At 36.1% G+C, this 27,176-nt stretch overlaps 1 protein-coding gene across 3 annotated transcripts; it reads left to right on the forward strand.

The window, feature by feature from the left end:
- Window positions 1-272: 272 nt before the first annotated feature.
- On the forward strand, window positions 273-27,156 carry BNIP2 (BCL2 interacting protein 2). Of its 3 annotated transcripts, XM_082733782.1 has the most exons (11): window positions 288-544; window positions 8,400-8,506; window positions 9,535-9,602; window positions 10,561-10,728; window positions 12,357-12,533; window positions 16,213-16,315; window positions 17,052-17,183; window positions 18,530-18,616; window positions 18,742-18,840; window positions 19,595-19,630; window positions 22,479-27,156. In XM_082733782.1, exons 2-11 carry the CDS (start codon window positions 8,457-8,459, stop codon window positions 22,528-22,530), a joined length of 972 nt encoding a protein of 323 aa, XP_082589908.1. In that variant the 5' UTR covers window positions 288-544; window positions 8,400-8,456; the 3' UTR covers window positions 22,531-27,156. The 3 variants fall into 3 exon arrangements, 2 of the variants coding, with proteins under 2 accessions (XP_082589909.1, XP_082589908.1); XM_082733783.1 differs by lacking the exon at window positions 19,595-19,630 and having other exon boundaries at window positions 273-544; XR_014312497.1 differs by lacking the exons at window positions 18,742-18,840; window positions 19,595-19,630 and having other exon boundaries at window positions 18,530-18,715.
- Window positions 27,157-27,176: the final 20 nt, after the last annotated feature.

The following is a 27,176-nucleotide window of genomic DNA, read 5'->3' on the forward strand; positions in this document are numbered from 1 at the left end:
TTTACAAAATTCTAAGGATTCTTCTGAGGTTTAGTTTCCCAAAATGAGGCTTCGGATATTTTCCCCTCCCGTATCTTCACCCATTTTATCCTATAAAATTGTTTTAATGATCACGAAAGCCAACATTAATGATGTAAAAATATCTCTGAGTCTCACGGGCCGAGAACCAAAGTAGAGAGATACCCAGGTACCAAGGTACCCAGGTGGGATGCGGGCTTGCACTCAGGCGCGTGCGCGGACGGCAGTCCGCGACGGTCAAGGGGGGCGGGGCAGAGGCTAGGCGGCTCGGAGAAGCCACGCCTCCATCTCCGCGGGCCGCCGCGCCTGAAGAAGGCCGGGATACTGTCACTTCCGTCGGGGCCGCACTCTGCATCCGGGTCAGCTGCTGCCGCAGCAGCTGTAGACTGGGGACTGGGCCCGGGTCTCCGCTGCTGTCCGAGGGGAGCGGGCTCCTCTCGGCGCTATCTCCTACGCCCTGGCCGTCAGTCCCACGTCGCCGGCCTGGAGGGGCGAAGAAGACGAGGGAGCCAAGGCTTCCTGCGGGGTGAGTGCGGCCGGGGAAGGCTGGGCACGGCGGGTCTGGGCTGAGAGCAGGCCTGGGGTGGACGTCGGAGGGGTGAGTGCCCCTCGGACAGCCTGAGAGAGGACGCTCAGAGGGTTATCCGACGTAGGGGGCGCCCGGGAACCTGCTCGCGAGGCGCTTCCCGGATCCCCGCCCAGTTTAGGCCCCCGCCCTTGGCTCGGCTCCTGTTTGCCTTTGCTATCCTTGTCCGCCCCCGGCCACCCCTTTTCCGTTTGTGCTGTTGTGCTCGGGATGGAACTTGCCCCCCTCTCGGCCCCGCTGCACACACCCTGGTCTGGGTGCGGTGACCGGCCACTTTGGTCGCGAACGTAAAACCAGCGTCCGTTCTGGTACAGAACAAAGAAACTCGGACGTCTGATGTGCCCTGTACCCTCGGGGAATAGACACGGAAGCGACATTTGTAATGAAGGCTTTCGTAGACTTTTCCTACGTTTAAAAGCCGAGTTCCCGCGTGGATTCAGACAGAACTTTTTACTTAATGGTTTGGGGTGTTCGGGGTGTATCTGATGCAGATGGAGATGTACTAGATCAGCTCCTGTTAACTTTATTCGCGTCTACAACGTTGCTTTGAAACTTCCCTTGTCTGCCTGTTGCGGGAGCCCTTTGAGAGCACGGCTTTTGCCGTGTTCATCCCGGCAGTCATAGTGCCTTCCTTAAAGTTAATTGAATGAAGTGTGTGATTGCATTTTAGAGTTGCTTTTTTTCCAGCCTCACCTTTTGATTAGATCTGTATTTCTCTTCATGCCTAGTTTCTTAACCTTTTCAATGAAACATACTCTTTTTATAAAATTTTATAAGAATTTCTGCAACTTGTAAATAACGTTGATAACTGAAATTACCCAATTTAGTTACCTCCTATACTATCTTCTTGATGAACTCTCACATCTTTTGCTTAGTTCTTGTCATTTTACATTTCTTCTAAACTATTCTCGTTCTTCATAATCTCTTCTATTGCAGCCTAACATTGTTGGGCTTATACAGGAAGTATGACCGGTCCACCTCTGCAAACACGAATCTTGAACTAGATCATAAGTCAGTACCTTTGTGTCCTTTAAGTGTTAGAGGACCTTTGAAGTTAAAGGTAACCAAATCTGGCATTACAGGCTTACTCTGTATAAAGTTCCCAGTGAACTGGAAACAGTGTGCTATATTAGAAACAGTCTCCATTTAATCTGGAAACCAAGAAGTGATGTCATTTGCCTCATATGTAAAACCGGGATAATAACACCAGTGTTTTTATTGGAAAAACATTGTTTTTGATGTTTTGTTGATTAGAACATATAGGAATGATGAATGTGCAAGTGGTTAGTAAATGTGAAAAGGAAAGTGATTCCCTTCATGGCCTCGGCAGCAAAGCCTGTAGGAGCAGCGATGGAGGAGGGCATCTAAAAAAGGAAGTATATATAGCCAGGACTGAAATATTAACCACAGCTGACAGTGGATTGAAAATTATCTTAAGCTTATATTGTATAAAGCAGAATACTAGTACAGTATGATGATAGTAGTATTCTACAATTACAATTTTATACAACAAATAATATATAACTACAATAAAGTGTCAGAGATCAATATTAGACTTCAATCTTCTTAAAGGTCTTAGAGCTTCTCCAGTATGTTCTACATACTGATCATAAAAGTACTGTTTGTAGGTGGCATAATTATCCTTTGCTTTATTTTCACAATTTTGAGAAAAGTCAGCAGCATTGTAATTTTTCTCGAATTTTTTGTGTTAACATTTCAGGTAGATTATCTCATTTTGTTCTTTTTTTAAATTGAGGTACAACTGGCATATAACATTATATTGGTTTCAGGTGTACATACAAACAATGATTCGATATTTTTATATATTGGGAAATGATCACCACAGTGAATGTATTTAACATTCATTGGCACACATTAAAATTGTTTTGTGATGAAAACTTTTAAGAATTATTTTCTTAGCACCTTTCAGATATGTAACACAGTATTAGCTATAATCACCGTGCTATACATTACATCCTTAGAATTTACTTTATAGCTGGTAGTTTGTCCCTTTTGACCCCCTTCACCCATTCGTCCAACCCCATCCCCTCTGGCAATCACCAGTCTGTTTTCTGCATCTTTGAACTCCGTGTGTGCATGTGTCTGTGTTTTAAGATTCCACATATAAGTGAGACCATATAATATTTGTCTTTCTCTGTCTGACTTAAGATCTGTCTGTCTGCCCCCAAGATCTATATCCATGTTGTCCCATCTGGCAAGATTTCATTCTTTTTATGGCTGAACAATATTGTGTGTATATACCACGATTTCTTTATCCATTCGTTTATTAGTAGAAACAGGTTGCCTCCATATCTTGGCTATTGTAAATAATGCTGCAGTGAATATGGGGCTGCATGTATCTTTTTGAGATAGTAATTTCTTTTCCTTTAGATAAATACCCAGAAGTGGAATTGCTGGATCATATGGTATTTCTATTTTTAACTTTTTGAGGAACCTCCATACTGTTTTCTGTAGTGGCTTTACCAATTTACATTCTTGTCAACAGTTCACAGGGGCTCTTTTTTCTCTATCATTTGCTCTTCCTTGTCTATTCAAGAATGGTCATTCTAACAGACGTAAGGTGACATCACATTGTGTCATTTCATTCTTTTTTTAAAGATTTTTATTTATTTATTTGACAGATCACAAGCAGGCAGAGAGGCAGGCAGAGAGAGAGAGAGGAGGAAGCAGGCTCCCTGTTGGCAGAGAGCCCGATACGGGGCTCCATCCCAGGACCCTGAGATCATGACCTGAGCCGAAGGCAGAGGCTTTAACCCACTGAGCCACCCAGGAGCCCCGTGTCATTTCATTCTTAAAAACCTACATGACCCTGCTCTCAAGGAAACAATGACAAGTGTTAAGTTAAGTGTTTAAGATTTTTCTGGACGTGTTTTGGTGATCTTTGCAAACATATAGACTGGCCTAAAGTATTTTCCTACAGCACTACCAGTGTTGCCAGCCTCATAGAGAAAAGAGAACATAAATATTTACAATGAAGCCCTTTTGTTTAAATGGAGAAGTGAAAGACTTGCCTGGGCATTTGCTTCTGCCATTAGTAAGTGATTTCAGCATAGATGGTGGTTATCAGCACCTATTCCAGCAGCACGATTAAACAACATAATAGTAAAGTTGCATGTAAGATTACAATTTATAATTTAGACAGTTGTAAATATGATTTTAATATTTAATTTTTGCTTATATTGCTGAGTTGCATAGGGCAATCCTCTTCTTCGTCTTGGTTGAATTTACCACCACATTTCCCTTGGTTGAATTTACCACCACATCTCCCTACTGACACAATTGTGTCAGTAGGTACTCCATTTTTCTTGATTATTAACTTCACTGAGGGATCAGCAAGTGTTCTGAATTTATCTGAATTGGTGTAAATAATCATGTGGTCTCAGAAACACAAGTATGTTGAGAAATCAAGCAATTCCTGTTGCATTAGGTTATTTTAACAAATGGCATCTTAAAGTGTTATTTCCCCATTCTAATTGACCAGATTTATGAACAAAAAATGGGAAACAGCCACAGTTAATTGTGAGTCAGCATTGTCCTGATTTCCTTCTCAGTGGTTGTGCTTATATTGCTCCTTTCTTGTTTGTTTCCTGTTCTTACAGCTGCTGATGATTAAGCCCTTCCAAGAACAATACTCTCTAAATTGTTTGAACTTTTTGTCTACCTAGTGTATTTTTCGCCTTACAGTCTGTGCTGAGATGGTCAAGAGTGAATCTATCTGTATCTCTCCTAGGTTCTGTTTAACTAGCTTAAATAATTATCCCTGAACTAAATATCCATGTCCATGTGCTTTGTGTATTGAAATCACATGCTTCAATACGATTTTGAAGTAAAAGTTTAATAAATCAGCTGAGAGACCTGAAGGACTCAGGCTTTCTATGTTGAGAGGAGTTTTCAAGTGATAGACTTATTCAAGTGGTAGGGGAACTAAAGGACATAGTTTGTCTTATAGAATTTCACAAGTTACATACTTTCTCTTGCAAATAATGAATGATTTTACCAACAGAAATTGATAATTGCATGTGTGTGGGTTGCCCTAAATATTTTCATTACACTTTTTGAGGGTAAAACAACAGGAAGCCTGTTGAATAATGTAGTTGAATAAGAAAAATAAGCCCAAGGGGTAGAGCAAAACAAAGCCTGCTATCCAGTGCCCTACCTTAAAATATTCAGATAACTAACATTTACAGGCTTATGTGCCAGACTCCATGCGAAGTGTTGGGAATGTAGTGATAGCAACTTTCAATCTCTGCTTTTAATTTTGAGATACTGAATGTTTTTCTGTGTATGGAGGGGTATTTTTTTTAATTTTTTTTATTTTTTAAAGATTTTATTTATTTATTTGACAGAGACAGAGATCACAAGTAGGCAGAGAGGCAGGCAGGGAGAGAGGAGGAAGCAGGCTTCCTGCTGAGCAGAGAGTCCGATGCAATGCGGGGGGGCTCATCTCAGGACACTAGGATCATGACCTGAGCGGAAGGCAGAGGCTTTAACCCACTGAGCCACCCCAGGCACATGGGGTATTTTATTTTTTTTTTTAAAGAGAGGCAGGTGGGGGGTGGGGAGCAGGCTCCCCGCTGAGCAGAGAACCTGACACAGGGCTCGATCCCAGGACCCCAGAGATCCTGACTTAACCCACTGAGCCACCCGGGTGCCCCCACCTGTGGTATTTTAAACAGACAGCAGGAACATCCGATATTTTTCCAACACCTGCAAAAAGGTGAGACAAAATAACATCAACTTTTTCTGATTATTGAATTTAGGAAGTATATTAGTTTACTTTAGAGTGATTATAAAAGACTTAAAAAATTGAAAAGTACTGTGAATTAAAAATTTGGAAGAGACAGTTTGTTTTATTAAAGATTTATTTATTTATTTGACAGACAGAGATCACAAGTAGGCAGAGAGAGAGAGAGAGAGGAGGAAGCAGCTCCCTGCTGAGCAGAGAGCCCGATGTGGGGCTCGATCCCAGGACCCTGGGACCATGACCTGAGCCAAAGGCAGAGGCTTTAACCCACTGAGCCACCCAGGCGCCCTGGAAGAGACAGTTTTAAAGCTTTAGTAATAGAGTGTTTCAGTCTCACATGAGCATTAATTTCTAAGGGAATAAGCATTAAGTATTTGGGTTTGTTGGCCACAATTTGGGGATCTTTATACTAGTTCTGTGTCCAGAATATAAGAGATTGGTAGGATAGGTATCTCTTTTTTATTTATTTTCTTCTCTACAGAAGTTGCCATCAGAGAACAATCAATGAAGTGATCAGTGAAGACTGTGTTGAGGTGTAGACTGTGTATTAGAAACAGAATGTGGTAAATTAAGTTAAGATCACTGTAATTTAGGTGTGTTTTCCAGTAATTTATCAACATTGCCCGGCTCAGTGTTTTCCCAGAGAATTAAAAATGACTTACTCACATATATAAATACTGAGTTTTCCAAGCAAATATATTGGTGAGGAATAGAGCATTGGCCATTTTTTCTGTCCTTGAAAGTGGGTCCTCGAAAATTTAAACCTTTTGAGAACGTGTGAAACCGTTCCTTGAGTATAAGTAAGAATTCAAACTGAGAAGAGAGCCTCCCAGTCTTGGCAGAGATATAAATTTAGTTTACCATGTAAAAATCTAACACTTTTTAGAAAATTATCAGTGTAATTTTGTTGTTGTTCTAAGCATAATGCTTTTTCTGTATAGCTTTGTATATCTTTTGAGCATTGTAATGGCAGCAGATAAAGCAATTGTAAATCATGACCACATCTTTGTTTTATTTTTTAATTTTTTTATTCCAGTATAATTAACAGTCTTGTATTAGTTTCAGGTGTACCGTGTAATGATTCAGCAATTCTGTGTGTTACTCAATGCTCATGATGAGAAGTGTACTCTTAACCTTCCTTCACTCTTCCATTCATTTCCTACCCGCCTCCCCACCAGTTTGTTCTATGTAGTTAAGTCTGTTTTTTATCTATTTTGTTCATGTTTTGTTTCTTAAATTTCACATATGTGTGAAATCATATGGTATTTGTCTTTTTCGGATTTTTTTCACTTAGCATTATAGCCTCGAGATCAATCCATGTTGTTGCAAATGGCAAGATTTCATTCTCTTTTTTATGGCTGAGTAATACTCCAGTGTGTGGAGGCATCATGTCTTTGATTTACAAAACTAATTGAAGTGAATGGCTGGCACCATTTGTTTTATTTGAAAAGTATTTTTAAAATTATATATACATGGTTTTAAAAGTCAGATAGGTTAGGATTTACTATGAAAAGTATCAGTCATTCTCCCCATCTCACTTTCTTTCTTCTTCCACTGGGACCAATCACTTCTTGCTTTGTTTAATACTTGTAGTGTTACTTTTTATCTCTTAAGAAATGCATGTTCTACTGCTTTAAAAAAAAAAAAAAAAAACTTCAGTCATCTATTGACTTGCTTTAATGCAGCTGAACTAAATATTAGCTCATTTGTACCTCTTGTGCCCCTAAAGTTGTCACAGTTTTTGTGACATTAACCCGCTGATCTTTATGACTTCTTAAATGATATACTTAAACTTCCAGGTCTTATTCCATCAACCAAACCAATCTCTGCATTCTTCACTTTGTCAAGTGAGAATGTCAGGACCAACACCCCTCCTTGGACAGACTGAAACTAAAACTGAATGGCCTAGGTGAGCATGTGTAATTGCATGAACAGAAATAGTCACTTAAGTCCATGCCTGAAAACTTATGCTGAACTACATGGGAAAAGTTTAGTGTAGATACAAAGCAAATCAAAATGTAGCATTCATTTACTGGGTAGTTACTGAGTAGCCTTTTTTTTAGTGACTCTGGAATGATGGAATTGAAACTACAGAAATGGAAGTATAGAAAACTGTGCACATATTAATTATGCTTCAGTTTAATAGTGTTAATTACAGGGAGACCTGATGGCTCCGTGGGTTAAGCCTCGTCTTTGGCTCAGGTCATGATCGTAGGGTCCTGTGATCAAGCCCCACATCAGGCTCCCTGCTCACCAGGAAGCATGCTTCTCCCTCTCTCTGCCTTTTCCCCTGCTTGTGCTCACTCTCTCTCTGTGTCAAATAAATAAATAATATTTTTTAAAATGTTAATTATAGGGCACCTGGGTGGCTCAGTTGTTTAAGAAACTGCCTTCAGCTCAGGTCATGATCCTGGATTCCCAGGATCCAGTTCCATCCACATCAGGCTCTCTGCTTCTACCTCTGACCCTCTCCCCTCTCGTGCTTGCTCTCTCTATCTCAAATAAATAAATAAAATCTTTAAAAAAATTAATTATATGTCAGTTTTTAAAAGATGCAGCACACATACCACTTGGCTTTACTGAATCATGAATGTAAATACAATTTGCTAATGTTCAATTTCTAGGATCAGCTTCTATCCAGAAGACAGAAAATTTAATTATGGGTCCAGAGTAAAGAATATACTTACTTTTGTTCCTTGTGCCTCACCCCCCCACACCTCAGATTCTTTCTACATTCTTAAAATTTAAATCACAACCTGGGACACACATGCATATATATAACTGAAAGCAGATATTTTTACCACACAATACCCTTACTACAAATGGTACTTACTTTACTAGAATATATATACCCTGATTTTCATTCTAATTCTTTTTTTTTTTTTTTTTTAATGGTAGTTGCAACCCAATAAATTGATTCCATGACCAGGGTGGAATGTGAATGAAGATTATTATAAGATTATTGCACCTTTTTAGCAGATAAAAAGGAACATGGAAAATATGTTGTCACAAATTTTCCTCTTTTCCCAGGGCATTGGCTCTCCGGATTATCAGGAGATTGTAGTTGATATTGAATCTAAGCTGAGGATGGAAGGTGTGGAACTTAAAGAAGAATGGCAAGATGAAGATTTTCCAATGTGAGCAATGCTTTCAAATGAAAACAGATTTAAAACAAAACTTCAAAATGTCTTTACTAAGATGTCACTTATTAAGTGACTATTGAGCTTCTTACAGAAACCCAGTGTCAAAAAGTGTTCGTTTGATACTAGAAAATGGAAATTCCTTTCCAGCAGTTAGATGAATTTTCCAGTATCTTATTTTCCACCAAATATATATGTGATCTTCCCATAATCTTTATTTTTGTTTTCAACATTTAAATGTAAAATGTTTGCTGTTATAAAGAATGCTTAAATGTGGTATTTCTAAATGAGTCTAAGGGCTTCCTGGGAGAAGGGATTCTTTAGATGTCTGTAAGAATTGTTAAATTTCCTGCTTCTATTTTAAAAGAAAGCTTACTAAATAAGGGTTTTTTAGATTATCTGGCCAGCTACTTTGACACGTTTGCATTTGTAGTTGTATTTGTATGGGTACCACTATGTTAAGAGAAAAAGGGCAAAGGCAGACCATTGTGCTTTCATCCCATCTTGGTCCGAAGACCATCTCAGGGCACAGGAAGGTCCCTTAACAGTGGGAATATGGACAGCTGGTGGAAGTACCAAGTCACTACATAGCACATGGTGATAATAGGAATAATACAGAAATGCTGAGCTCAGAAGAATTGTAGCCCTCGTTGCCATCCTCTCACGTGAGGGACCATTTACCTTCACCACACATTGTATTTATTGTATTTCACATTAAGCTCATGCATTTGAGTTCTATTTTTTTTAGGTTGTTTGTAATTTTTAGGTTTGTTTTGTAGTTATACTTAAGAGCAGTTACATAAGGAAGTTATATCTACTTTTATGTGTTACTTACATAAATATGTAAATCATCTGACAGTCTGAAAATTTTGTCTTTAAAAGTCGTTTGTAAATTACTGAAGCTTAAGAAACCACTTTATTCAGTTTTCCACATAATTGGTTCTATGAGATATTTTTAATAGCTCTTTGAACTACAAAAAAGTTCTTTTAATTTGTGAATTAAAAATTTTGTCTGTATTTTCTAGACCTTTACCAGAGGATGATAGTATGGAAGCAGATGTATTAGCTGTAAGTGGACCAGAGAACCAGCCTGGTAAGAACTTGGCACTTGAGTTTCAATGAAATGGTGGACTTTGTGCTATTTTTTTTAACACATTCTTTGTCAAGGAAAAAAAGTATACTCACTTTTTATTCTATTATACCGAGCCAAAGAGTAAGTGAAGGTTTAAGAAAGCATTTTTTGAATGCTTTGGAAATTTAACATGCAAAAACATACCCTTGGGCTTGGGAAATTTCTATAGTAAAAGGTTGAGAGGAGATCATTTTTAGTGGTAAGTTGACTGTAATGTTTGCCTCTATTACTTAAAAAGATATATCCTTGCTGGAATGTGTTGTCTTTCCATGATGTAGAAGCAATAACGATCAAAATCCAAGGTTTGTAAATTAATGCTTTGGAATTATGTTTGATTCATGTTATTTTTCTCAAGAATGAAGTGATTAGAATTTTTCTCTAAATCGGGGCACCTGGGTGGCTCAGTCAGTTAAGCATCCTACTCTTGATTTTGGCCCAGGTCATGATTTCAAGGTTATGAGATCAAACCATGGGTTGGGCTCTGTACAGGGTGGTGGGGGGCTACCTAAGATTCTTCCTTTCTCTCTGCCCCTCCCCCTGTTCACATACTCACACTCTCACTCTCTCAAAAATATAAATATATTTTTAAGATTTTTATTTATTTACTTGAGAGAGAGGCAGAGAGTGTGAAAAGAGAGAGCGAGGGAGAGAGAGCTCATGAGCAGGGAGAGGGACAGAGAATGGGGGAGAAGCAGACTCCTCACTGAGCAGGGAGCCTGATTCACGGCTGGATCCCAGGACCCACCCTGAGATCATGACCTGAGCCAAAGGCAACTGCTTAACCGACTGAACCACCCAGATTCCTTAAAAAAATAAATATTTTTAAAATTTTTTTCTCCTATTCAACTTGAGCAAGTAAACATTCCTTCTAATCTGTTTTTCACTTTTTTTTTTTTTTAACCCATTCCGTGCTCGCTAGAAGTTAATGGAAATAAAGTAAGAAAGAAACTCATGGCTCCAGATATTAGCCTGACCCTGGATCATAGCGATGGCTCTGTGCTGTCAGATGATTTGGATGAAAGTGGGGAGATTGACTTAGATGGCTTAGACACGCCATCAGAAAACAGTAATGAATTTGAGTGGGAAGGTAAATGTTTCAGTGTTTTATCTGATCTTTATTAATGAATGTTTGTCTTTCTATACATATGTTTTTTGAATAGTAGTCTCATATTAGGATAATTGAAAACTTAAAACTTTATCTTGGAACCTAAAATCAATGATTAAGGGATTTTGTTGACATATGAAGTTACTTTTTTTTAAAGTTCCTGCTATATTTTGTTACTAAGATGGGAAATTCTGCTGGCACTGAATATTCTCATGGCTTTCAAAACTGTTTTTAATAGGGTGGCTTTATTTTCTGTCTTAATTGCCCAGTATTGTGAAGTTATGTTTTTTCATGCTGCTCCCAAAATACTGCTTGATCATTATGGCATGTTCTTTTATTTAGTCAATCAGCTAAGAAAAAAGCTTTGAAGAGACATGTAACATAGGGAATATGCTAAAAGTAGTTAGGGGTTTGCAGAGAGGGAGCTTTGAAGGGAGTTTTTTTAGGGTGATTTTTTAATTAGGTTTGTCTGATAGTACTGCACTATGTAAACAACCATCTTGAATTAATGTATACTCTTAGTCCCCAAACTTTATATTCCTTATTATTAGTTATTTGGAATTCAAAGGAATTGGCATCTGTTTTGCTTTGCATGTTTTCTTTAATTAGATAATTTCTGTGTATAGTATCTTTATATAGTTGTTTGTATATTCCATCTTTAGAATGATTTTTACTTGAAAGCAGTGTTTTAGCCCTATGTGTCTTATCTGCAGTAAAGAGTAAGATCCTTGATATACTGTATCTTTGTTCCTTTTCTCTTCCCTATTTTACTGGTTCAATAAGCAGTCCAGTAATAAGCAATATTTTAAAAAGATACTGAAATAGTTTTCTGCCTATGTGTTTTGTCTCTTCTTTCTTTAATGCTGCTGTAGTCATTTCCTGGAAGGATATTTTCCGTTAACAGCTTTATCTTGGAAACAAACAACTAACATGCCGTAGGTTCCCCTCCCCCCATCTTTTGGTAAGGACTACGATACTAAAATTTTGAAAATCATTACTTCATTTAAAATCCGCTAAAGTGCAATCTTGAACTATAAATTACACCTAATCATCGGTGCTTCTGCTTTGGCTAATGTCAATTTAAAATAGACGTTTGCATGTACACATCAGAATATTATCAGTAAATTTCTGCTCAATAAACCTGATCAAATGAGAAATAATCATTGACTGGTTAACCACTTTCTATCTGGTATTACAGTGTTTGGGGAATAATTTATGTGCTCAAGAACAAAAAACCAATTTGCTCTCAGTTACTTTAAATAACCCATAGTGGTAACTCCCAAGAATAGTGTTGTAAATAGAATCTGAACAGCATTGTAAGGCCAGTGTACTAAGATTCTGATGGCTGTATGCACATACATTGCACTGTGAATTGCTTTCTGAAATAGCCAATACAAAAAAAGTTAACCATAATTTCCAAAAACATAAAATGGCTTCATTATCAATAACAAGCCTTTTCCTCTGTTACAGAAGTAGTACTTAAAATTCCATGGAAGGTATAATGAAATATTCTCTGAACAATCTAATTAGATAGTAAAGTGGTTAACATGTAATTTGATTTTTACTGTACAAATAACAATTTGTGATTCAAAAACCTTTTATTTTGACAGATGATCTTCCAAAACCCAAAACTACTGAAGTTATTAGGAAAGGCTCGATTACTGAGTACACAACAGCAGAGGAAAAAGAAGATGGACGACGCTGGCGTATGTTCCGAATTGGAGAACAAGACCACAGGGTTGATATGAAGGCAATTGAACCCTATAAGAAAGTTATCAGCCATGGAGGTAAGAGCTATCAAAGAGCATATTTTTTAGTGCAATATCAGAAATGTAAATGCCTAAAGAAACTCTATCTTGGGTTAAAAATGTATATATAGTGAACATTTATCATGTCATTTTAGAAACAACAGGTTTGAAGTAAAAGGATAAAACTAAACTTAAAAATCATTAGTACATGCACACAGTATATTCAAAAGGTATAAAAATATACAGTGAAAACTGTTTTCTACCTGACCTCTAGACAACCCCGAAACTGGGGCTTTCTCTCCTTTTTTATGCATTTATAATTTATATATAGTGAAATGGTATAAATCTTTTTTGTAGCATTTGCAGTTTTTCCCCAGCTTCATGAGATATAATTGACATATTGTTAAGTTTAAGGTTAAAACATGTTGATCTGATACAATACATATTGCATAATAATTAGCCTTTCTTTTTGTGGTGAGAACATTTAGGATCTATTCTCTTAGCTACATAATACAGTATTACTGTATATAGTCGTTACGCTGTGCATTAGATCCCTACAACTTACTCATCACGTAACTGTAAGTTTGTACCCTTTGACCAACATATCTTCTTTCCCCCTAGACCCTGGTAAACACCATTTTAGTCTCTGTTTCTAAGTTCGGTGTTTTTAGATTCTGCGTATAAGTGATACCATACAGTGTTTGTTTTTCTTCTTTCTTTTTCACTTTGAATCTGAAAGGTAGGATTCAGTGAGTTTTGACAGATGCCCATATAACCATATCACCTACAGCTAGACATGTAAAACATTTTCATTGCCCCCCAAAATTCTCTCAGACTCCTTCCCAATGAATACCCCCCCTCCAGTAACCACTATTCTAATGTCCGCCCCCATGATTACTTTGGCCTGTTCTAGAATTTCGTTTAACTGGAATCATATAGTATACCCTCTTTTGTTGACTTTATTTTTGCTCAGCATGTTTTTGACATTTATCCATGTTGTTGCTTGTGTCTGTTGTTCATTCCTTTTCATTACTAAGTAGTATTTCATTGTATGGATAAACCACAGTTGGCTTATTCATTTTTCTTTTGATGGACTTAGGAGTTGTTTCCTATTTGGGCCATTATGATTAAAACTGCTTTGAACATTCTTGTACTTGTCTTTTTGTGTATATAAGTAAAACCTGGCATTTTAAACTATGACTCTTATTTTACATTAAAACCCTGAATAGGTATGCCTGGGTGATTCAGTTGGTTAAGTGTCAGCCTTCTGCCTTTGGCTCAGGTCATGATCCAGTTGTCCTGGGATATTGCCCCACATTGGGCTCCCTGCTCAGCGGGGAGCCTGCTGCTCCCCCTGCTTGTGCTCTTTCTCTCTCTGGCAAATAAATAAATAAAATCTTCAAAAAAAAAAAAATCAAACAATAAAACCCTGAATAAATCATTTAGTTTTACCATAAAGTATAGAACTAGTCCATTCCACATTTTTATGGAGCACCAGCTTTGCATATTTGTAGGATATCCAAAAATACAAGGCTTCGTTTCTTAAATCACAAGTCAGATAGGAAAGGCTATGGGAGTATGATTATAACTTCTAACCATCCTGACCGTGCCATATATAGAAGTTTACCTAGACACTGTAAATAGCGTCAGAACGTTAATGGTAGTCAAAATGCAATCACTCTCTAGAACATTTCTTTCCTTTTTTTTGTTTTTGTTTTAAAGATTTTATTTATTTATTTGACAGAGATCACAAGTAGGCAGAGAGGCAGGCAGAGAGAGAGGAGGAAGCGGGCTCCTTGCAGAGCAGAGAGCCCAATGCAGGGCTCTATCCCAGGACCCTGGATCATGACCTGAGCAGAAGGTAGAGGCTTAACCCACGGAGCCCCCCGGTGCCCCTCTAGAACATTTCTTTTTTTTTTTTTTTTTTTCAATTTTTTATTTTTTATAAACCTATATTTTTATCCCCAGGGGTACAGGTCTGTGAATCACCAGGTTTACACACTTCACAGCACTCACCAAAGCACATACCCTCCCCAATGTCCATAATCCCACCCCCTTCTCCCAAACCCCCTCCCCCCAGCAACCCTCAGTTTGTTTTGTGAGATTAAGAGTCACTTATGGTTTGTCTCCCTCCCAATCCCATCTTGTTTCATTTATTCTTCTCCTACCCACTTAAGCCCCCATGTTGCATCACCACTTCCTCATATCAGGGAGATCATATGATATTTTTCTTTCTCAGCTTGACTTATTTCGCTAAGCATGATACGCTCTAGTTTCATCCATGTTGTCGCAAATGGCAAGATTTCATTTCTTTTGATGGCTGCATAGTATTCCATTGTGTATATATACCACATCTTCTTGATCCATTCATCTGTTGATGGACATCTAGGTTCTTTCCATAGTTTGGCTATTGTGGACATTGCTGCTATAAACATTCGGGTGCACGTGCCCCTTTGGATCACTACGTTTGTATCTTTAGGGTAAATACCCAGTAGTGCAATTGCTGGGTCATAGGGCAGCTCTATTTTCAACATTTTGAGGAACCTCCATGCTGTTTTCCAGAGTGGCTGCACCAGCTTGCATTCCCACCAACAGTATAGGAGGGTTCCCCTTTCTCCGCATCCTCGCCGGCATCTGTCATTTCCTGACTTGTTTATTTTAGCCATTCTGACTGGTGTGAGGTGATATCTCATATCTAGAACATTTCTTATTACGGAATCCTAATTCAAGAAAGGGGACCACATAGGTTAAACAGATTGCGGGGTTTTTTTTGTTTTTTTTGTTTTGTTTTGTTTTTTATGTAGAGTCCTTTCTACTTAATTTACTTTCTGCCAAATGCATTCCCCTCTGTATTTCTATAGTCTTCATTCATCTGAAAGCAAATCACTTGAATGTTTGCATTTACATTATTCCGCCTAATTTAATTCTATTCAGATGAAGAAAACAGGATAATCTGGATCAGGAAGTTCACAGTCTTGCATTAATTCAGCCAGTTTATAGGAAACAAGTTGTGAGACCTGCCTCATGGTTTAAACCTAGTATCTTTCAAAAAGAGCGCTTTATTTATATTAGGGGGAAATAATTAGGACCATTTTATGCTATTGAATTATAGCAATGTGTTTTGTGACTAAGAGATTGAGATAGATGCTAGTGTACTTGAAGTGTTTAAACCTTTTCAGTGCATGTTTGTAAACAATGGAAATGAAAGTTAAAACAATGTTACTAGATACGAGAGATTATAATAAACATATACATTTTAACACTTTTTCTTCAGTTAAAATTGCCAGAGATGTTATTGTAGTTTTCATTATTCTAGAATCTCCAAAATGCTAGGCATTGTTGAGTGTAAAGGTATTTTTTCAGAAGCATCCACTTTAACCATAAATTGCATAAGAGTGTTGCAGATGTCTTCATATTATGCCTGCTTGGATTATATCACTTCTTTTGTCTATTTACTAAAATAATACTGGCTTTCTGATTATGCTACTTTAAATGGGTTTCTGGTTTTTATGCCCACTATTTCCTCTTCAGATTTTATTCTCATTTTGAGAAGAGGGGATTTAAAGATCTATAAGGCTCTATAAGGTTAAAAACGAAACCATGTTTTTTGATCAAAAAATTTGTGGAACATGAACCCCACTATAATCTGTCAGCTGTACAGATTTCCTCTGCAAAAGTAAAATTATGCTGGTGTTTTTATCTTTGACTTTATTTTCAGGATATTACGGGGATGGATTAAATGCCATTGTTGTGTTTGCTGTCTGTTTTATGCCTGAAAGTGGTCAGCCTAACTATAGATACCTGATGGACAATCTCTTTAAGTAAGTATACCTTCACAGAAAAATGTGGACAGAATTCTCGGTTAATTAGATCTCCAGTTTAAGGAAGTGAACTTTGCCTGGGAGAAGATTATAATTATCCCCATTCCAGTTCTTTAAGTCCTTATTCTTTGGCATTATAAAAGTATGCATTTTCCAACTCAACAGGAAAATTATCAGTTTAAAACTGGAATGGATATTTCAGATTATCTGTTCTGACTTCTTTATTTTACATTAAATGTAAAGAAATTATTTTTATCTCAAAATCATATGGCTAAATGCATTTACTCCCAAAAAGCCAAATGTAACTGAACTGACTCAATTCTATTTCCACAGAGTCATTCTATTTCTTAAGTTAGTGGTATTTTAAAAAAAAAAACTTACTGGGAAAATTTCAAACTTATATGAAGGTAAAAGAAGTGTATTGAATATTTGTGTATGAATCAAACGCTTCCACAGTTAATAGGTTTATACTTCATTCCCAAAATGTATACTCTTCCATTGTATAACTTTGAAGCAAGTCCCAGAAATCATGTCAGTTCATCCATAGACTTTTAAACGTGTATTTCTAGAAGGTAACTCTTTTAGAGTTACATATTCATAATACCAACTATAACAGTTCTGAAATTTTAATTGGTTTTGCTGTCATTGAAGGGAAGGAAGAGCATTATATAATTTGGATAATTTTCTTGGTTCTGCAAAGTAGTATTTAAGGCTTAAACTCAATTTGTCTTTATAGGTATGTTATTGGCACTTTGGAGCTATTAGTAGCAGAAAACTACATGATAGTTTATTTAAATGGTGCTACAACTCGAAGGAAAATGCCCAGTCTGGGATGGCTCAGGAAATGCTATCAGCAAATTGATAGAAGGTATTGTAAATACACATTGAAAGCTAGTCTGAATAATTTTTTTTTTTTTAGAAGAATTTTCTTTTTTTTTTTTTTTTAAAGACTTTATTTATTTGACAGACAGAGATCACAAGTAGGCAGAGAAGCAGGCAGAGAGAGGAGGAAGCAGGCTCCCTGCTAAGCAGAGAGCCCGATGTGGGGCTCGATCCTGAGCCAAAGGCGGAGGCTTTAACCTACTGAGCCACCCAGGCACCCCAGTCTCAATAATTTTTGTAATAGCTTTATTCAATTTTATTTCCTGTCGTCACCTAAGGGCACTATAAATTATACTTGTAAATTTTATAACACGTTTCTGTTTTCTCAGTTCAGTATTTTAGAATATCATGAAAAATTAGTTTTGATCTGTTTAATAAAGAATAATCCCTTAAAACAAAACTATAAAATGGTCCTTTTTTTCTCCTTATTTGTACCACATTGAACATTTCCCTATAACTTGTATTTTAGGAAAGAATGGAGAACTTAATATATTTCCTATTTTAGTACATTCTGAATTTTGCCTAACTCATAGTGCTTAGCATATTTTATGGTTTTTAAGATGCTTAGCCATAATCTTACTTTGGAATGAGCTCTAGGGAGTGTATTCTCCTCAACAGTTAGTCATCAAAGCTAATGGGAGGAACTTCGAATCTCCAGTTGGTTTGATTTAAGCTATAGCTAACTTGAACTAGTTTAATGAACTCAGATTCATTAATAGCTTTCTCTAAATACCTAAACATGGCATGGGCTAGTTCTTTACGATTTAATTCTTAATGGTCACTTTACTTAAGTGTGGAATATGCATAATAAAACAGCAGGGTTTTTTTGGTCATTTTAAGTCATTCAGGGTAATGCCGGTAATTTTTATTCAGAATTTTAGACTCTGATTTACATTTCCTGTTCTTGTGGCATAATGCCTTTCATGGTGTTGAGGAAATGAGTACCAGTTCCCCTCTCATCCTGAAAAATGAAATTTCGTATTCAGTATTGTCCTCTACCCCTGGTTGACAGAATTCTAAAGACAAGTGAATATATCTAGGAGACATTTAACAACAGGCTATACTGTGGACATAAATTTAGCCAAATGCAGTAAAGCTCATCTCGTAGCAGTAGAAAAGACCATCAGAATTCAAGAGTGTATTTCCTTGTCTTTAGGAATATCATATCTAAATGAACTTCTGGATGAGGAGTGTGTGTGTGTGTGTGTGTGTGTGTGTGTAAAGTTGCACATACTTAATGATGTCTTACCTTTTTTCCTAGCATTAGAATTTATAGAGCTTTAAAATTTTTGTTTCCTTTCCTTTCCTTTTTTTTTTTTTTTTTAACTCCAGGTTACGGAAAAACCTAAAATCACTAATCATTGTACATCCCTCATGGTTTATCAGAACACTTCTAGCTGTCACAAGACCCTTTATTAGGTAATTTTCTGAGAGTCATTGACTTAAAAAAAAAAAAAGAAACAAAACACCAGCTCCTTATGTGAATTTCTTGTCAGTTCTGTTGGTCAGAATATTGAGGTAATTATCTTTATTTTCTTCCATAGCTCAAAATTCAGCCAAAAAATTAGATACGTCTTTAATTTGGCAGAACTAGCGGAACTTGTCCCCATGGAATATGTTGGCATACCAGAATGCATAAAACAGTATGTTTTGTTTTATTTCTTTAATTGTATTGGATCTTTATATATTGATGTGCAAGAGGTAAATATTTTTCAATACTCCTCCTTTTCACTTCCTGTATGATAAATATTTTGTAACTGCTCTTGTTTTTGTAGCTAAGGAAAAGGGAAAGAAGCCATTTTCCAGCACCTTCCCCATACTGTTTTCTTCAGGCCATCACCTGAGGAAGCAGGAAGGATTATTTCTGGTTGTAGTTAATTTTTATTTTTAAAGACTATTTCTTTTTAAAGACTATTTGCAATCTTAAGAGGTGATTTCCTGATCAGTCAGTACTAAAGAACATTCTCCATACTTGAACATGCTGTTCTCCAAATTTGAGTAAATTCATCCATGCGCTGAATAATCCTATTACTGGCGAAATATATTATTTATATCAGCCTAATCTTGGTTCATTCCAGTGGCTGGAATATGTTCTGTTTACTGAATTCACTTCCCATCTAATTTTTTAAAAGGATTTGGTAGAAGGCTGTTAACATAAATCCTTGAATATCGCTCTGCTGTAGTGTCGAAAAAGTTTTTTGGTCTACTGATTTGAGGTTTAGTCTGTTGAATGTGTAAAGCGAGATTTCTTAGATCAATTTTGACTTTCTACATAGTATGTTAAATAGTTTTGGTTTTGCCTGCAGACTTATATGAGGTTATTGTCAGTGCCTTTTTTTCAAGTTTTGTTTATCTTCATAACATGTATATTTACTGAAATAACTCTTCCCTACCAAGGTATGAAGAAGAAAAGTTTAAAAAGAAACAAAAAAGGTATATGCACACCGTGACTGGGTTGCATCTAGACTAGTCCATTTGCATTGCACAGACTAACTCTTCCTTATTGGTTGGTTAGCTTGTAGACAAAGATAACAGCATTTGTAAATATAAACATACCCCAGAATTCAAATATAGAGTGAATCTGAAGTTCTTGATGCTGAATATGGCTTGGATTCACCCTGTTCTAACATCATGTATTAATGCCCATGAGGAATTAAAGGTCGTAGCCCCTCCTTACTCCTTCATGTTACAGGTACTGATTGCAAAACCAAAGAAACTGCTAAGAAAACTATTTGGAAAACCAATTACTTCTAAGACTTTTTTATTTGTTTCACCATTTTACTTATATGTCTAACTAGTGCTTTTGATAAATATATATGTACTCTTCTAAAGAAATAGTTTATTTCCCTGGGGTTTATGAGTATATTTGCAATGCACATATTCTTTGGCTAACCAACATTGATTTCCCTATACGCTTAAACGGCCTGCTAACCAGTCAAATTCTACATATGATAAAATACCTAAAATTCAGTAATATACTGTTAAATAGTTAAACACTCTGCTTTCCATCTTTAATTTTGAATACTTCTGCTTTGAGCATAACAAACTATTAGCTATTAATATCTCGGCATAGAAGATGAAAGGCAAGGTATAAAAGAGTTACCATTTTATTTTTATTTTTATTTTTTTTTTTTAAAGATTTTATTTATTTGACAGAGAGAGATCAAAAGTAGGCAGAGAGGCAGGCAGAGAGAGAGAGAGGAGGAAGCAGGCTCCCTGCTGAGCAGAGAGCCCGATGCGGGACTCAATCCCAGGACCCCGAGATCATGACCTGAGCCGAAGGCGGCAGCTTAACCCACTGAGCCACCCAGGCGCCCAAGAGTTACCATTTTAAATAGCAATTTAGAACAGTGTAGGATTTGGAGCTGACTTGTTAATGGATTTTTTTTTTTTTAAATAATGACAAATTAGCAAAACAGCTTTAGTATAGTCTTTCTTATTGTATGTAGTTATTACCATTTTGACCATTCTAAGGAAACAATTATAAGGAACTAATTCTTTGAACACATTTTGACTGTGTTGATGAGCAGGAATTCAGTTGACCATGTGATGGAACCATAGCTCTACATTTTTATAGGACACTTAACAGTTTAATGAACATTTTTACATAGAGATGTGGATGGTAATTTTAGATATTGCTGATTTTTTTTTTCCCTTTCTAGGCACTGGTGTACACTTGCCAGACAAATAACTGAAATTAAAAATACAATCTGTAACTGTATAATGAAGCCAAATGCTTCATGGATTTCAAAATGAATTGCCTTTGTTGATAAAATCCGCTGTATTGTGCCTTTTTACAAAGTTCTTAGTATTTAGTTACCTGGAATTTAGGCATCAGAAAAATAGTGGAACTATACTTTTTATTTAATATATTGTTTGATACCTATCAATACTATTTTATCTTGAGTTTTTCTTTTTTTTTTTTTATTTTTGTCTTGTTTAACTGTAATAGAATCACTACGTATATCTTTCAGACACTTGTTAGTTTTGGCATGGTTTGTTAGTCTTAAAAAAAACAATAAATCACTGTCAGCTTGAAGATGGTAACATTCAAGTTTTAAAAATAAAGGAGCTTTTTTTTTTTTAAGGAGAATATTTTTTAAAATGTAACAGAGGCTGTGTGTGGAGGAGCTGACTTAAGGTGACATCTCTCTGATGAGTACCGGGCATGAGGAGGATTCAAAACTCCGTGTGCACACACGGTAGTGTCAAATGTTGTAACTGTTTCTTTCAAACGATTCAGTGCAAGTGTGGCCAGAGAGAGTGCAGCTGTTAAAGTGTTTGAATGTAGTTGAAAAATCAAGTAATTGTGAAAATAGTTCATAAGAACTAATTTAACAGATTTCAGATGTTGAAAAGACCGGATGTATATTGCATGCCTTATCGAGACTATATACCTCTTATATTTTTGATACCAGCATAAAAAATGTCTTTAAATGTTATTAATTTGACTTTACACAGACCAAGACTTTTAGGTTTCATTCACTGATGTTCAGGTGCTCCTAGTAATGGGTGGTGATGATCAAAAATTGGAAACAAGTGTGAAGAGTATCTTCGTATATTGTACCAAGTTTTAAACTCCCCTCCATCAGTAATTCAGACTAGTAAAAAGAGTAATAGACTGTTGCATATTATTTTTAAAGTGTTGTTTATAGTTGTGTTGTAATTACATAATTCTTCTAATCCCCACTTGCCTAAATTTTGGTCTCTATGCAACCCACTCTAATTCAGTTCGATTTTTAACCACATCTAGATATTTCCAATTATTTGATGGCTTCATGCTATAAAAATAAGTGAAAAGCATTTACATTCTATGTGTACTAATAAAAAATTTTGGAGAATCATTTCTGTAAATATGCATTTTTATCACTGAATTTAAAAACATGGATCATTTGGTGACATTTTAGTATGTCAGTTAACAAAATCATTTTTGAGGGAGTTTTCTTGCCACTCTCTAATCAATTAGATCCCAGCCATGCTACAGTTTAAGATTTTAATATACCTGTTGCAATTTAACTTTTAATAAAACTCTGAGCTTTTGTATGTACAGTATTCAGTAATCTTCAAAGAAACAACAAGCACATTTCTTGTCAGTGTCCTCTTGTCTTTAAAAATTATCTTTCCTGGTTGGGGAAATGTTTGGTAACCTTTTTACTATGTCTGCTTCTTTGCAAAGCTTTGTTTTTAACAGAATAATATTCTATGCTAAAAGTAGTCACAATTTTTAGAAAATTGTTTAGTTGCTAGTGTCTTATTATCTCTATTGTTTTTCATTAAACAGAGTTGATCAAGAACTTAATGGAAAACAAGATGAACCGAAAAGTGAACAGTAAGTTTGGTGTCTAGTCCAAACAAGACTGAAGAATGTGCTGATGAAGCAGTGCTCTTTTTTGCATTTATAATGCATTTATTGGCCCTGATTTTTATGTAATCTGTTACAAAATTGACTCTTCCTTACTGGACTTTTGTATAAGGGACTGTTCACTGCTGTATTGGTTTGCAAATCTCTTGAATTTAGCTCCTTATTAGCTAATTATATTGTAATCATTTTGTATTTTATATTGCTAAATAGCAGAGAACCACACTTTATATAAAGCAGTTTTTGCATTTGTTTGTTGAATGATGCATCATCTTCAGTAAACTATTTATATGCCTAAATGGTAAAGGAAAGAGATAATATATATTTTTGTTTCTGAGCAATATTTTTTAATGTATACCTGTCTTGTGGAAGAATATGCAGGTAAATAAGACCATGATTTGTAAAGTGCATGTTTGAATTTTTGTTCTTGTAAATGGTTAGATACATTTCCTGGGTAACTTAGAAAACAGAGTTGCTCATAAGGTGAGGGACAGTTAAACTGGTTCTCATGAATACCCAAAGGTCATGTACATAATCTAAGAAGATTAAGATTAATACTATCCTAAGCTTTTTTTCCCCCTCATTTATTACTGTTTCTTAATTCAGAAGCACAGATACAAATGTATTGCACACATTTTCCTTTTTAAACTTTAAAGACAAGTCAAAAAGCCATTTTTAGAACTACACAATTTAAGAGGCTAAGAAGTGGGGTTTGTATATATGTATATATGGGATGTTTTATCTTCTGGCCAAAAGTCAGAACTTTATAAAAATTTTAGGTCTGTTCACTAATGTGAAATAAGCTTGTGTGTCCAGGGTATCACTCTCCAGAATATGTGAGTGCAGTGTAGTATTCAGAGAATGTGATGAGTTACTCACTGTCACTATTTTTCTGTAGAAAATAGGGGCTGCTTTTTAACTGCTCTCAGTGTGGGCACTTTACCAAAATACTTCTGTAGCGGTTACTGAAACTTGATAGCAGAGGTTCAGGTGTTTGACCTTGTGGAATCATGTTGACAGTACTGTAAATTTAAGTTATTTTATAAGTCTTAGAGCATCATTACATTATGCTGTTTTGGACAATATGGGATATAAGCATATAAACTTTTCATTTAATTTGGTAAGTACCTTGACTCTACATTGAAATACATTGTACTGAGGTGCCCAAACAGAACTTAATAACCCACAAAATCATCCTAAAACAACAGATTGATCTGATAGTATCATCTGGTTGTGTGACTCATACACACGTGGAAAAATTAGTATCCTCCAAATTTAAGGGTACTACCACACCCCAGCCCTTCCTGTAAGGTAATTTATAAAAGAATGTGCTAGAATAGCAAAATGAAGCAGATGAGAGCTAAGCTTTTAGGATTTATTCTGCCCTAGACTGAACACACATATGGCTTTTACCATTGCCATTTTTCATACAAAGTTTCTACTAAAAAAGAGAATTTTCCTTTACTTTTTGTCCTCTTTGGTTATAGACTTGGCATGCTAAACTAAGTCCAGTTATGGGCGATGCTGGAGGATTCCCAGGATGAGGTGTTCCTCAGCAGTCTTCTAACTTAACTTGAATCCAGCAGCCATAGGCAGATCCTAAACTGATGTTATTATATCAAATAAAGCCAAAACCATTATTGCTTGCTCAAACCTTAGAGAAAGTTTGTGTGTTGAAAAAGCAAACTAACAATAACAACTTAGGCATTCCTTCGGAATTTACCATGTGAGAATTATGAATAAAGGATCAATGAATTTAATTGTGATTAGAGTCTATATTCATAGAGCTCTTTAAGCAGTCTTTTCTCTATACATATTTATCCTGTTCAAAATTTGCTGAACTTCTTACATAGGTTGTTTTCCTCCACATAAAGTACACAGTTCTTCAGGGTCAACAGTTTATTGCCTTTATTCACTTTTGCTTTTGCAAGCATTGCCCCTAACTATAGATACAACTTGTTGCAAAAGTGGTGCATGTTCCTAAATATTTTTTTAAAGTACAAATAACCTTTAATCTGTTAGAACATGAAAATTCAGAGGAAACAGTGGTAACACTTGGGATATAATGAAAGGCATGTGTTGTGAATCAGTGGATTAAAAGACACCTGCTCTACCCGACACCTTAATGGAATCTGGTATAGGGACAGGTCCCCTAATAAATGTTTCGTAACTGTAAGGCTTAAGATCATAACTAATAGGTTAGAGGAAAAGCATTTAGGAAGTTTGTTATTTGTAATTTATCACTATGTGACATTCCTCCCATAGCATTCAATTTTAATTTTCCATTGCTGATTGAAATGAAAGTACATAAAATTGTATTATTTTATCTGACTCCTGGGGTCATGGATCTAACTTAACTGGTTTAATTTTATTTTTGCCACTATATTTTGTTATACTTGGTCTCGAGTGTCTCTTTTTAATCCAAAGTTTCTCATACATATAATTTACCTTTGTTCTGCTTGGTTATATTCCTAGTAGCACCAAGAAAACTGCTACATTGGCCTCCTACTTGAAGCTTAATAGCCTTTAACTCAGTTGATGGCATGGAAGGATAGGATCCTAAGGAGGGCCTAGTGGGGTAGTTTGAAAGGAAGATAACAAGGAAGTAAGAGAAAGAACTTTAGAGTTTAGAGTGGCTGTTATCTCAGGTGGCACTGAATGTGTCCCTGTTAAGGGAAGTACCGTGTATGGCAGCTCTTTGCACCATCTAACAGGCTTTCTTGTGTCCAACAGGAAAACCTGCCGTCTTCACATAGAATATGTGAAATAAGACTGGAGTGAAGAGTGCAAAGGCTGACAATACCTCTAAAGAGAATTTATATTCTCTCTGCTTTGTCTCTTCACACAGAAGCAAATTTGAACAGAGAGGGTCAACAATTACAATGCTCAGATTAAAGTTTAGGGCTAGATTATTTTTCATATTTTATGAAACAAACATTAATGTAGTCTTCCAAAATGAATAGCACTATTTGGTAACTGCACTGAATACTGAAATTTTCTGATTGTATATCAGTAGCTAGAATTTCTTCAACTATAACTTCAGAATTTAAAAAAGTCAAGGATCTGATTTTTGATAGAAACTTCTTGTAGATGATTATAGTGTTATTATTTGGCTATTTTTATGTGAGAGCTCAGGGAATTTGGAAGTATTTGATTTAGTGCAGAAGTGGCTTTTTTAGATTTCTTCAATTGAGAGGTAAATTAGCATTAGGGTGTTATTGGTTAGAACAGGCCAGTTTCTTGTTGAGATCAGTAAAGGTGTGTATATTAGGTGACAGTAGCTTCATTTTTTTCCCTGTGTTATATGTGGAAATGGCTAACATTGCTCAGTCAGAAGGGAGAAGATAGGCTGAAAATAGAAATTTGCTAATTCATTCCATCATGTTTTCTTTCTTACTTTTTTTCAAATATTTAGATATTTAAGAAATGGATCACAAACCTCAAAAGGAAGGAATAGAGGAGAGTTAATATGCTTATTAGTTACACCACCTATTCTGTTAGAGTTTATCCTTGTCACAGGGAACAGGAATTGTGTTATTGGAGTCACTAGGAGAAAGCCTGAAGAGTTTGGACTCACCCAAGAAAGTCAGCTAGTACGGGAAGTGGGAGATTTTCTACTCAGTGTTCTAATAGTACAGAAGAATTACCTGGGATCCTTTCACTCACCTCTACCCCAGTCACAAGATTCTGAATGAATAAGAATCAGATCAGTTTCTTTTGAAGTTCTAAATGGTACTTGAAAATAAGTATTGTGTTGAACATGAGGAGTGACACTAAAATTTGAACATAGCTGTTATTTTGTTGCAACTGTATATGATAGATCTATTTAATTTCTTATGTTTTGAGAATTACTTTTAAGGATGCTATGAAAAGTTTGCATAAAGCACTTAAAAACCTGATGAAAATCAAGGGTTTAATTAAGGTTTCAGATCGATAAGGAATAATGTTGCGCTGTTTGCTTCATATAGCTGTCTGATTCTATCTTGTAAGACCTTCTACAGGAGATTAAAACATGTACATTTTGGAATCTTTGTGCTTTCACAATCAGTGTGGCTAAGGAGGAACTTGGAAAATAATACCAATTAGCTATTCCACTGCACTTTTTATATACACGAGCTTTCTAAAGTTACATCCCATAAACCATTTATTTACATAAACCTAGCTAGCAAATGTTGGAGGTGTGTTCAGGGCCACTGACTTGCACAGTCCATAGGACACTATTCACATAGAACACAATTAATTCAGAGTGATTTAGACACCTACACACTTGGATACAGATTTCAAAAATTCAAGTATCTTTTTTAATATAAGTTCACATGCTGCCATTTAGACAGAGTGTGCTGTGATCATTTCACTGCTATTCAGTTGATGTTGCCTGGCTTGGTGCTGTCATTTTACAGCGTGAGAAATTCAGTTCTGATGACTGTGCAAGATGTTGATGTGATCCCTGTAAGAAATAATAGGGTTGTCGTGATTTACTAAGGAGATGTAATATTTTGTTTTCCTTTGACTTGTTAGGAATATGGTAACTTGTGTCCTGATTTGTTGCACATCATATTTTTGCAACATTAATGAATTTAAATAAATTAATTGGAAAGTTTGTTTTTGACTCATTTTTAT

Source organism: Mustela nivalis (assembly GCF_964662115.1).
Source record: "Mustela nivalis genome assembly, chromosome: 6".
Taxonomy (NCBI): Eukaryota; Metazoa; Chordata; class Mammalia; order Carnivora; family Mustelidae; genus Mustela; species Mustela nivalis.